Raw genomic sequence first — 13,827 nt, forward strand, 5'->3', positions numbered from 1 at the left:
GATTTGAACTCGGCTCTTGCCAAGATAAGCACCAACTAAGACATAGATTTGCAGTAATCTAATGTGATCCATCTGTATCTCCATCCATTTGTGTTGTTTTCCATCTGATGATGTAGATATCCTTCTGTCTGGTGTTGATTGCTGAAGTGTAATGCTGGCTCCAGGGATCAGCTCATTTTGCCTCCCCAGTGCATCAGCACACACAACGGCTGCTATGCTGGCTCCGGGGATCAACCCAGTGGGGTCTCCCCAGCGCATCAGCAGGACAACCGTCTGGATTAAGCTAAGTAGGGTACATCTCTGGGGTCTTCAAGTGGACACCTTCCATCCTCTGTGTTTCATTGACGAGCCCACGACACCTCAAGAGGGCTCAACAGTGATTCTGGCATCCCAGCATCACCCCCCTCCATCCGCCACTCAGCTCAGCCCAGCTTGCTTACCTTTACGTCAGCATTGCTTCCTTTCTATTGTGCTTGAGATCCCCATCCAGAATCTTTCCGTCTCAACCACAGCCAGTTGCTGCTCCTTTCTGCTGCTTCAGATAAGTTCTTCACTGTGTGACGCAACTCTTGGTCACTGAACCCAACGTTTCCCTTCCCGCACGTCTACTGCTCCATGAACTGCTTCCCTCCTGGACACTCTGGTTCAGACGCTCCCCTCCCTGTTCTTCGGCGCTGTGTCCTCTGTGCTCTCCGACCTTTGTACGCTCGCGTCCCCATGCTGCACCTGGCTGTTATAGGGAAGAGCACAGGTGCAAACATTCTCCTGACAGGCTGGTAAGCTATCAGCTAAACACCCGAGATAATTGAGCTGTTAAAAGGGATCTCAAACTACAATATTTAGTTAAAGGTGACGGCTGTTAATTATCCATTTAGTCACATACAGTGCTTGTTAATTAATTTTTTTAAATAAAAAGTGGGCTTGCATCTTCAAAAAATATTGTACCCAAGTAGTCTGTTGAAAATAAATACTTGTTTTCTCTAAAACTAAATATTGCTAAACAAAATATTTTAGATTCCTTTTTTATTTCCTATAAAATGAAAGGTTTATTGGTTTCTGGTCTTTTTTTCTGATCTTTGTGATTCCCCTGTTTCTTGGACACGGTGCTGCCTGTGTAATTTGACCTTTCAACTCGTTTTTTGGTTTGTTTTTATGTTTAAAGGGGCAGTGCTGTTTAGGCTACTCAGAAACAACCAGTTTAATTGTCTCATTCTTATTATTAAAGAAAAAAGATATACTATTTAATTTTGAACACGGTAATAAAAACAATTTCACATGCTGATTTTGATTATATATGTTCATTATGCCAGATTCACACAGAGAAATGGGAACACAGTTTATTTCAGTCTGTTTCATTACACAGTGTGAAAGCCTGCATCTTACAGTATTTTTAAAATAAAGGTACGTTGGTGTGAAAGGACCTTTAACTAAGTTTTGTACTCTAAAGTGACATTTAAACTTGCCAGCAGTAAAAAATAATAGTCTTTATATTATTGGTTTTGTGTACTATTTAAAAGCTCTTGTGATGTTGATGTAGCTAAACCTACATTTATTTGGTGACATTTTCTGTGACATTTTCGTGAATTCTTGTTTTTTTCTTGTGAAATGTACAAAAATCACCATGACAAAATCGCAACCTTAACGATGAATTTTAGTGAATTTACTGGATTATCTGGAACTGACTTGTTTAAAGCTTGAAGAAACACAGTAAGTTAATGCTTAGCAGATTCTCGGTCAGAAAATAAAAGGTGCAAAGTTCCTGTCAGTGATGTCAGATGGTTCAACCGATAGCGCTGGTATAGAAGAGGAGCTAGTACATGTATGATTCTGCCAGGAAGGGCTGGTGACTGTGTATCTTGTGGGTATGCAGTCTGTGGAGAGGACAGGTTCCCAACACATCTCAGAAGATATATCTTCACTCATGAGGCAGATTGTTTCAGACCCTGTTGAGACTGCTCATAAATATTGCTTGTTTTTGCATTTTCTTTTGTCGTCGTCACCCTTTGGAATGATGTTGGCTGGTAAAATGTCTGTGTGGTCGATGGATTTTTCCCATCCACTAGCCATGGTGGCTAGTGCATGGAAAAGTTAACTTCAAGCCCTGGATTAATATCCTTCAACTTGGTTAACTACAAATAGTGTTTAACCAGGAACAATTTTCAGAATATTATAGGTGATTCATCCATAACTAAATCTCTCAATATGTAGTAATTCTAAAAGTAGACAAATTCATTGGCGTTTCAAATTCTCAGTGTCTTCATTATTCTATCAAGGACTTTTGGCCAAAAAAGTTTCTTCTAGTATTGCTGCAAATGCTAGGTGATGGTAGCCTATTTAAATGTGATTTCTAACCACAGCAGGAAGGGAAACAAGACTCCCATTGCATTGTCATTTGAGACAGGTTTTTCTGTGAGCTCAATTAGGCAAACCTTAGACAGGAAAAGATCAGGTGATCCTAATTAAACTCACAGTAAAGTATGCAGTCCTGCAAACTGTTATGAAATTTGAATCTTTTTTTCCATCACTAAATTTGGGATATAAGTGGGGGAGGCAGTTCCAAAACAAAAGATAGGATTAAGAGTTCAATGTGATCGCCTGGGATCTCACCTGCAGTATGCGACTATAACAGAGCATATTGTATTTAGGCACAGGGATTGCACAATCATTTCACATGCATATAATGTGTGTATTTGTATGTGGGCACCTATAAAATTATAATTCCTATAAAATTCTGCATCCCCTTGTTGTACTATATGCAATCACTTGGTCTGGCTATTCGTCTTCCACACTTTCACCACGGTTTGTTTTGTTGGTTGAGGACTATATTTTCATTATTACGGTACAATGTTTTTTACTAATCAAAAACCTCTTGATTGCATATAGTGCAGTAAGCAGGGGATACGTAATTTTATGGGATACAGAATATTACATAACACTGGCACAACTGTGTATGTAGATGCACGAGTCATTCACTTGTTTGTCCGTCCACTGTTTGTTTATTGTTAGTCCGTTTTGTTTGTCTATTTCTTTTACTCGGAAGTGCCACGTGCTGCTTTGTTCAACTGTTTTATTTTCTGTGTATTATTAAAACGTGCAAGCAGGAGCATTTCACCATATCACCTCGTGGGGCTGTTTCTTCCTGGTCTGATATCCCCACACACATCATCGTTTCCACAGAGTCACAGTGCTCTGGCAAACTTAGAATAAAGGATAGAGGAAAACTTTAAGGGAAATCTCGGTTATTTCAATAGCTACATGGTTTTTCAGCACTATTCTGGACAGTTCTGAGCACTATATTAGAAGAGATGGGTGGTCAAAACATATTGTTCTTGTTCTCTTAGTTAAAGAGATGCTAAAAGCATAGTAAATGAAGAAAGATTTTCATGAAATTCGCTATACTTGTAGGGATTGAGATGCACTATAAAAAAATAACATAAACACTGTTGTCTAATCTGTTAAAGCACTGTGGTCAAATCTCCAACACATCTTTTTCATCTTGCCCCAATTGACTGGTTTAGCATAGCCCCTAATAGGCTACATTACATATCTTCTAGGCTGTCCTTTTTGTGTATAAATTGGATTCCTTTGTAGATCTCACCTCTTTGTGGCTTGTCCCTTTATTCTGACTTGCTATTTCTGTGCATTTGAAATACTTTTGACAGATTTACGTGCAGGTAAAATATTTGCAGGGGAATATTTAAATATGCACAATACAAGGTTTTATTGAGAATAAAAATAAAACTTTAAAGACCACGCAAGGAGGTAACAGTAGATGATAAGTGCAATGTTCTTTAATGGTTTCTGCACAGCAAGTGTTTGAAAGAGCAGTGAAGCTCCCTCTAGCAGGTGTTTTTAGGCCTTACTGCTAGGGAAGACTGAGGGTGAATTGAAAATGTTTCATTTTTAGGGAAGCTTGTATTATTAGGTGCAAAATAACGCAATGCTACAACTTTCACTGACACATCCTGATATAAAAGTAAATAAATATAAGTCTGGAATCCCCCCCCCCCCCCCCCCCCCCCCCCAAAAAAAAGCATTGTATGTGTGTTCCTTTACGGTGAGAGGCTGAGTTTGGCAGTATTCCCTGCACGGCCCACACAGCTGACTAAACATTGGGGAGCTTGTGCACACAGGGAGGCTAGAGCATTCTAGGGTGTAAGGTGACATGGTAGATTTTGAAACAAGCCCTATACCAGAGAGAGGAAAAGAAAGCTATTTTTCTGTATTTATACATTTAACGGTTCTTATTGTTCATCAAAAATCTAAGCTTTGCAGACAGTACTGTTTAATTTTTTAACAAACAATTCACTTTTCTTTTTAAGCAAGTACAGATATGTTTTCAGAGAGGAATAATTGTAATGGTATAAAATTTGCAACAAACTACTCAATAATTTGACCACTTCTTCAGGCAACAAAGTTGTTTTTTACTTGTTTTATACAATTATAGTTCATTGCACTTGACCAGTATGTATTCTATTTTACAACCCACAAAAATAAATACATAAATACAGTAGAGTTTAGACTTTTAGCAATCCATATTATTCTATCATGCGATTGCAATATATAGTGCTTTGAGATATGTCAGTGAATGACAATGCTTATTTGACACACTTAACTTTAATAATAATAATAATAATCTTTATTTTTATATAGCACCTTTCATAGTGGGTCAGCATCACAAAGTGCTTTACAAGATACGAGTCTAGGGTGTGTGAACTATGCATCAGTTGCAGTCACTTACACAAGGAGGTTAAGTGACTTGCTAAGGTCACACAATGAGTCAGTGGCTGAGCTGGGATTTGAACCAGGTACCTCCTGGTTACAAGGCTGTTTCTTTAACCACTGGACCACACAGCATCCTTTCGATTTAAAGGGAACCTAGATGTACCATTAGTGAGAGTGTAAGGGATTTGACTTAATTCTTCTTTTCATCAGGATACAACAATTGTATCAGAGGCAACAAAAAGAAAAGAGCGTGACTTAGTCTCCAGGGAGATTGAAAAACTGAGGTCCTCAATTCAGACAGTGTGTCGTAGTGCCCTACCGCTGGGGAAGATCATGGACTACATTCAGGAGGACATGGACTCTATGAAGAAGGAGCTGCAGATGTGGCGCAGTGAGAACACAGAGCATGCAGCAGCACTGATCAAGGAGCAGCGGTAGGGGGAATACAAGAACAATAGAATACAAGACAATCTGAGTGTGATTACAAAGAACAATACCATACAAGCCAATCTTGTGTGATTACAAGTTCCATTCAGTGTAGGGATAGTACACAAAATGGTAACATTAATATCATTCAAATTATGATTCTAGAAGAAGCAAGGAGATAACTATTATGAGTACATTGAGAGATTTATTTACCGGTATCTGTACAAACTGGATTTTTTACAATACCTAATTTAAAGTCACTGTAGGTAACACAATAATTCCTTAAATCTTACCTGTTTTTCACTTCCATTAAATGTGCAGTTTTCAAAAAGCACATTATAGCAAACATATATTTTCAATTTAAAACATTAAATCTATGGGTCAAAACCTGTTACTGGCTCGAAGCATGTCAGTCAAGAGGGAAAATCAGTGGTGGAGACAGTTTCACCCGTGAAAGGACCAAAGAAGTTCAACACTATCTGAAAGCATGACATGCAAACTGTATAGTTCTTTATCCCAATGTAGTAACAGATAGCAGGTTTTAAAATAAAATACATATTTCCTATAAAGTGAATGAGTGCACAGGAGGTAAGACATATGGAATTAATAGCTTTAACTAAAACAGTGAAGAATTCAGTGTAGCTGTTTTGCAGACAAAGTTATTTTATTGGGTAACAGTACCCAAAATCTTCTATCCATCTTTTTTGTGCTTGACTCATCTAAAGCCAAATCCATTCACAAAATGATTCATTTTCTTTAAATGCCAAATACCTTAAAGCCTAGTAACACATGGCAGTTTTTCTGGCAGCATGTTAAGCAACCAGTTGCCAGGAACATTTTCAAGCAATTTTTACAAAGCACCACAAATCAAGATTCTTTACATATTGCGGCTTAAATTATTCACATTCTGTTGCAAAATTCAACCAAACTGTCCACAGGTTTTAAATTTGGGGCGTATATAAAATATTAAAAACACTTGTTAACATTCTAAGTTAATATGTCATGTGAAGGGTGTCTCTTCTTGTTTCAGAGGTGTTCTGTTGTGCAGGTTTCTAACTGCTCCTATTGTGCAAAATGATGTCTCTTAAAATAAGAAATAGCCTACATGGAACATATTAACTTCTTATAAATGGTGAAACAGACATTGTTCTCAGAATCTACTATTAAACATACAGCTATGGCCAAAAGTTTTGCATCATCTAGAATTTTAGGATTGACACATAATGAAAAACAAAAAAACTATATTAATATAATTTAGATATTTTATTTAACATTGTGTAATGAAAGAAACTAGAAAAGTCTACAGGAAGTAGTACAGTATTTCATGTTAGATTCAAAATGTCACACTTTCAAAGTGGTATGTAGTTCAATATGTTAACATAACATTATTCAGCAAGTTTCATTAGACTTTCTGAAGCAAAATTAGTTAATTCAAGGTGATGCACAACTTTTGGCCATAGCTGTAAAGTGTCTGGAAGTTTAATTGAATTTGTGTTCAGTCATAATGCAAGTTGTATTTTTTTCCCGCAGAATAACAGACAGTGCTGTGGAGCCCCTCAAAGCTGTGCTGGTGGAGCTGGAGCAGCTAATCAAGGACCAGCAGGACAAAATCTGTGCTGCAAAGGCCAACATCTTAAGGAACGAAGAGAAGATTGAGAAAATGGTCTCCAGTATCAACTTCTCTTCCAGGACGTGAGAGCCCAAGGCAGAAAAGACTCATCAGATATTAATAAAATGATAATAAATATATTAAAAGGCACTAAAAACAAGGAAAGGCTATTTTTATAAAGTGTATTGTATTTTTATAATCCTGTGATCAATTGATTTTTTTTCTTCAGCAGTTGTGGGCTTTCCCACCCAATTATAAGTATAACCTCTCATTATTAACATACTCACATGTTCCTGGCACATCACATCACTATTCACTATCCATATGAATTTTCATTTGGTATTGTCATAGAGTGCATCTTGCATGTGTAGCACATCTATCCCCTATACCAACATCAGTTGGTTTGTCACTGAAAAGTCATTTTAGAAAATCATCTTGCTTATTTATTTGATAGCAAAGTCTCTGATGATTTTACCATTTGTAAAATATGGATTATTTTATTTAAAAAAAGGAAATGTCAGAGGTCATGTAGAAAACCATATACCATTCCAATTCAAAATTGATTTTGTCTTTGCAGTAAATCAGCACAGAATATATCATTCTTGCTAACCTTCCTAAACACATTTAGCAACCATGAAAATGTATTGGCCTTTTTAATATGTAGCATGGAACTGTGCATTAACACACAAACAGAGGCTACATGCAGTATTTTCTGTGCTGGCAGTGTGGTAGAACAATTACTGATAAACAAATGATGCCTATTCCCAACGTCTTTTTAAAATTCTTCTGTACACTTTCAAATATATTTCTGAACTGTTGTTTACAAGTCTGGTTTTGAAATTATGAAGTGAAATATGAACTCTATTCCTTATAAGATTTCATTCTTTTTATTTTTTAAGGTTTCGTAGTTCTGAACAAATTAGGAGGAAATGAAAGAAACCAGTTTTGTTTTCAAAAGTACATTTTATATATTTAATATTTCACACTACAAAGTGTACTAAAAAACTACACTTTTTGAGATAAAATGGTCTTATATTGTCATACTGTAGATACCCACATTTCCTAATTTGTAATAATATCAACATGTATTTAAAAGTTATTCTTGGTCACCGCTGTACATATAAATGAGTCTTTCATCTTGTTGAAGTCCTGGCCTTGATGCAGTCTCAATATCTCAAAGACAATATATTGACAGGTCATGCAAATAAAATGTTATGGTGCAGAGCAGGTGACATTCTGGCTACCATATGTTAGTATAAAAAGACTACTGCTACTGCAGTAGTAAAATGAATATTTTGCTGCAGGATAAGGGGAAGATGTATTACTTACAGCAATTGTGCATGACAGACTAAATTAAGTCTACTGTATATTGATGGATTGATCGCAAACACAGTAGACCACACACAGTACTCCACCAAAAAAGAAGGCTGATTTGGTTATTTGTTGTGGAACTAAACAATACATTTAAACAAATTCCCGAAATGTCTTTGACAAGTTATAAGAAGTGATCATTCACACATCCATATCTTTAATGCGTACAGTCTGTGGATATGAGTCCCAACGTGTGAGAATTGGAGTTTTGATTGTCCAGCACAGTAGTTTTGATACCTCTGCAGTCACCACCACAGGATTTCTTTTCTACACTTGGCCCAGTCCCAGTTGACAACCTTGTTGATAGGATTTTTTGGTTTGTATAAATGACTAGGAAAAAAAATATATATATATACACACACACACACACACACACACACACACAATGGTATATGTATTTGTTTAAGTCTGTAATGTATGCATAATCAGCATTTCAAATTCCAATTTTGTAGCACGGAGAGTGCGATACACAGATCTTTTCAATCAATACTATAGTTTTTGGGTTTTTTTTTATCAGTATTAATAGAGTGATTGCAGGTTAATGAAATGCAGCTTTTATTTGGAAATGAAACATTTCCCTCAGTTAAGGCAGTTTACAAATAAAAACCATTTGCTTGAAAAAGGGCCATTTCCTAAACAGATTACAAATACTTTGGCATGTTCTTTATCCATCAATTTATAAGAATCATTTACAGGCCTCTGGTGAGAAAGCATCTACACTGTAAACTACTTGTGTTAAAACCAGTGTCGCTCTCTTGTATATTATGTATATTTCGAGTCTGTATCATAGTTCATAAATTACTATAACTTTTGTAGTAGAGTGGAATAAAATGTTACATTTCTGTACAAGTTTGAGTGTGGACAGATGCTTGGGTCTTTCTTTATTACAACATACTTCTAGTGCTTTCTGCAGCAATAATTGTGTGTCGACTGGTAGCTGCTGCAACCTTGCAATCTCAGCTCGACAGGCTTGGCTCGAGCAGATTAGCTAAAAGAGCTGCTCATTCACTCAAGCTGGTAGAAGTTTCATATAGTGAAAAACAACTCAAACTATGTACTATATATTTAAGTATTTGTTTTAGTTTCTATTGTTAACATAGTCATTTATTCCCTATGTATAGTTTGTTACCGATTATAACTCTGCTGGCTAGGTGACTGCTTGTGAATACAGGTTTGCTGTATTTGTTTCCCTCTATTTTAACAGCACATTGTAACCTTTTAAGAATTTCTACTTGAGTTAAAGCTATTAGGCCCTATTTTGTAGCAAGTGCAAACAATGCCAGATAAAACTATTGTAAAGGTATACATCTAGTAGGAATCCACTTAGCTGCAATAAGGAGTAGTAGTAGTTCAGTTTCTTCTAAGCTTTCTTATAAGAATTAGCTTGTAGCCTTATAAATGACCGCATTCCTCTTTTAAACAATGCCTTTGGCCATTGTGGATTTTTTTTTCATAGTTTGGCTAGTTTTCACCTCAAGAATATCGGCAATAGTGTACAGTACACATTACAGCACTTTGGTGACACACGTCACAGTAATGATCAAATCTGTCTCTGCAGCTCTTTATCATGAAAATATTCCGAATTTTGGGAATGTGGAGTGAGCAAAGCTGAATAATTGAAACCAGAGAGTAAACATTTCATAGCAAGACTGACTAACTTGGTTAAAGATTTTTTTATCTTTTAAAAACATTCCTTGCCGCAGCGTTTGAAGTTAAGTTGAAGAACATTTCTTGCACAGATTGTTTTGTTATCTAAAAGAATGTGCAGCTGCTGGTAAACGATGTCAGTGCCCCACAGCCACTACGTTAATCTTTCCAGACAAGTGCATTCCGCTTTTTATCAGATCAAATGCACAATACAAAACTACTAAAGGAAATTATGTTTTATCCCCAGAGTTATTTATTTTTATGTACCAATAAAGAAAAAAGAATAGCATTCCGCTGGTACAACAGCTCAAAACTGCAATGCTAAGCCAAGGTGTGCTAACCAATTTTGTATGCAGCCGTACGAGTCCTTATGGTAAAGTAAAACTCGATGAAAATTAGATCATAAACTCAAATTGTTTTACAAGATTGCTTGCTTGCAGGTATATTTCTTCCTTGGAGTCACTCCAGTAGATTATATTAAAAAGCAAATGAAATTAAAATGTCGTGAAGGGACATTTATTTGGGGAAAGGGCTGCAGACTGTAGTTATAAAGAACATACATTTAAGAAATACTGTCCTTTTCTTATGTGTTCTGCTTTCTCCCCCTTAACTCACATGTGAGTAGTTTTGTGTTAAGAAATTGTACTAATCACATTAATAATGATAAAATAGTGGCACCAGTTCATTTAGGCTTGCTTCTGTTCCCAAAGAAACATACATAACGGCATAGTTGAAAGATACTATGTTGAAATGACCAATAAAACCTGAATACAAAATACCAAAACCCTTATGTTGAAAGAGGGTAATGCAAGACATTAGAGAGACATATAAACAGTACATTTACAGAAATAGACAGTGACACGAAGCTGTGCTCTTTCTAAACAAATTAATACTGTAATAATGCCTTTCCTAGTGATAAGTGGCAACTTCTAAACACCCCTTTTGATCCTTGATTAAGACGGACTAAAGCATTAGCCAAAATGTTTGTATGCTAAAGAAGAATTAACTTTTTGAACCTAAACCTTCTATCCTTAACATTGATCCTTATTGAGACCAGCAACCAAACTACAGGGCATATTACAGGGCATTACATTCTGGTAGTTGACTAAGTTGGGAAGGTAAGAGCACAGTATTCGTGGTTTCTTTGTGATAACACACTGGTAAACAGTGCCTTTTTAAATTTTTTTACCATAAAGACAAGGTCAACTACCAATGTAATATCTGTTAATCAGAGTTTCAATGAAATTAGAAATTGGTAAATGTGCATTGTTGCTATTTTAAAATATTTACTATGGAAGTCGTTTCACCATTAATGTATAACATTACTGTACACTGAAACAGCATAAGAAGCGATAGCAGGCATCAATAGTTAGTGGCTTTGGGGGGAGCCTGGAGTTACTGCCCTCCTGTCTTTACCTGCAGGAATCTGTGTTTGTACCAAAGTGATTTAGAATCCTAGTATTCAAATACACTATCCACAGGACCCTCTTAGAAATGAGACACTAGTCTCAATGGATTATTTTTTATAATTAATCAAAATAAAGTACCAGTGAAAAGGCTTTGTATAAATAAATGGTGATATCATGGGTGTGGCTTTGATTTTTGTAGGCTATTTCCTATAATGTGGGCAATATTCAGGAAACTGTTTATGTATTTATTTTTTCTAAGCAGTTTAACCAAGCTGCCAAAATCCTAAATGTTTTTATATTATTGCCTAAACTTTTCACACAGGTAAAAAAAAAAAAAAAAAAGTTGGAAAATGTCTGGTAGTTGCTTAAAAAGGAGCCGACGGAGAGTTGCTTTGTGTTTAATTGGTTTCAAGGTTAAACTGGAAAACAACCAAAAAAAAAAAAAAAACATTCAGTGCTAATAACCCTTGAAAAGTTTAACAAATGGTTGCCTTCTTTTGAATAATCTATTACTATAAAGTTGTGAGGAAACATATCAGTTGGAATCTACACGTAATAGACCCTTAATCCTTAAACAGTAAATAATTTTGTATTTGTGCAAATTTGACAAAACAGCTGCACAGAAACTTCAAAACAGAAAAGAGTATGAAAAAGACTCTCAATTAAAGAGGATTTGGCAGAGACTTTGGAGGCACAAGTCTATTAAACTTAAAGACTTGAACAAGTGGACATCTGCTGTTGTGAAGTTGCTGTTCTTTTCATTTTGATCCCATAATTTCCTATTCAAACTGTTTGACATTTAGGTTTGAACTGCAAATGTGTTCTTTGAGAGAGGGGCCTGAGAGAAAAACAAAGAGGCTGCACGTGCTGCCAGGCCTCTATTATTACCTTTGTCCTGTGGGGTTGCAGCTCAGGAAACAAGGTCATTTGATTTTCTAAGCTTCTGTACCATTGAGTTTTATGTATTAACCAGATGAGCCATATGCCTCCCATTTGTTTTTAAAGCTGGAAATGCAGCCCTTCTTAGCAGTGACAGTTTCTATGTTTGATTTATAGTTCCTAATATGTAATTACCAAGAGGGTCTGAAAGGAATACAGAATACAAAGATGTTTCTGTTTCCTCCCTGATGCATCACAGTGGTTTTCCAAAATTTGTTATTTTATTATTTATATGTAATCATTTATTTAGATCTATTTTTTAAATTAATTATTGGGACAGATTAAGTATTTTACATGCGCAAAAAAAAGATAACATTTGCACGTTATGATTTTTAGAATGTCCGATTATGTTCACTAACTGCAGCAATGCCCCACAACAGCTCAGGAGAGCTGCAGGACAGTAGATATCTTCAGATTCCACCAGTAAGCTGATCCATTAGCTTGAGAGTGGATGTTGGACAGTTTCTGGTCTCTGGAGGACAAAGGCCAACTCTGAAAGTGTCTGCTTGAACTAACCTAGCTCCTGTCCAGCAGTGGCTGCTGTAGCACGGTGACTCTGCAGCCTGCCCTATGGAATCCCCATTGAAGATGTCAAGCCTTGACTACTGCAACTCCCTCCAGCTCCAGCTCATCCAAAACTCTGATGCTCTCCCTTCCTCATTTCCCCCCCGTTACACCACACTCCGCTCCCTCTACTGGCTCCCTATTGCTGCTTGCGTCCAATTGAAAACTGTTTTACTCTCCTATCGCTGCCTCAATGTTTCTGCTTGTCCTATCTCCAGACTACCATTTCTCCCTATACTCCCTCTTGACCCCTCTGCTCCTCCACCACCAGCAGATTATCTGGCGCCCAGTTGTACCAGTACTTGCATCAGCTTGTACTTGCACTGTACTGCTCCATACCTTGCCACATTTTACTACTTTACTCTTACAGGTATCATTACTTACATTTTTTGTAATTACTCTTATTTAAAATCGTTCTCATCCATTCATCATACTTTCTATGTGCTCTTAATGGACTTTACTTGCATAAGCAAATATTTTTACTAAAATTAACTACTGCTTGGTTGAACTTGCTCTTAAATGGAATTATTTACTGTATTCTTTATTTTGCTCTTATTTTAATGTGATCTTATTTTCTTTATAACTGCTCTCAAAGGTAATGTGATATTCTGTAATGTGACATTTTGTAACAATTTTAAGTCACAATGGATAAGGGGGCCCGCTAAAATGTATTTATTTCTGATAATAAATTAATTAATAATAATAATAATAATAATAATAATAATAATAATAATAATAATAATAAATAATAATAATAATAATAAACAACACACTGAAGACTGAAGTTCTTTAAAGATTCACGCTGCAAGAACGCAGAGTAGGAAAAAAAATAACCTCCAACTGAACAAAATTGGGCCTACATAGAATTTGATAGTGAAGATAAGAATGTGACAATAGACAAGCTGCTTTCTGCAAGTACAACCTATGGAGGTTGTGTGGTCCAGTGGTTAAAGAAAAGGGCTTGTAACCAGTTCCCAGGCTCAAATCCCAGCTCAGCCACTGACTCACTGTGTGACTCTAAGCAAGTCACTTAACCTCCTTGTGCTCTGTATTTCGGGCGAGACGTTGTTGTAAGTGACTCTGCAGCTGATGTATAGTTCACACATCCTAGTCTCTGTAATTTGCCTTGCATAAAGG

The 13,827-nt window shown here is 36.3% G+C and overlaps 1 protein-coding gene across 4 annotated transcripts in view; it reads left to right on the top strand.

Annotated features, from left to right (window-relative positions):
* Positions 1-8,783, top strand: part of LOC121322039 (TRAF3-interacting protein 1-like) — a 49,674-nt gene extending 40,891 nt beyond the window's left edge. For all 4 annotated transcript variants that reach the window (XM_041261489.1, XM_041261491.1, XM_041261490.1 and 1 more), the window contains 2 exons: positions 4,936-5,159; positions 6,682-8,783. In XM_041261489.1, coding sequence (XP_041117423.1) covers positions 4,936-5,159; positions 6,682-6,847 — 390 coding nt within the window. In that variant the 3' untranslated portion in view covers positions 6,848-8,783. The remainder of the gene's footprint in view (positions 1-4,935; positions 5,160-6,681) is intronic.
* Positions 8,784-13,827: the final 5,044 nt, after the last annotated feature.

This window comes from Polyodon spathula, chromosome 10 (assembly GCF_017654505.1).
Source record: "Polyodon spathula isolate WHYD16114869_AA chromosome 10, ASM1765450v1, whole genome shotgun sequence".
Lineage (NCBI taxonomy): Eukaryota > Metazoa > Chordata > Actinopteri > Acipenseriformes > Polyodontidae > Polyodon > Polyodon spathula.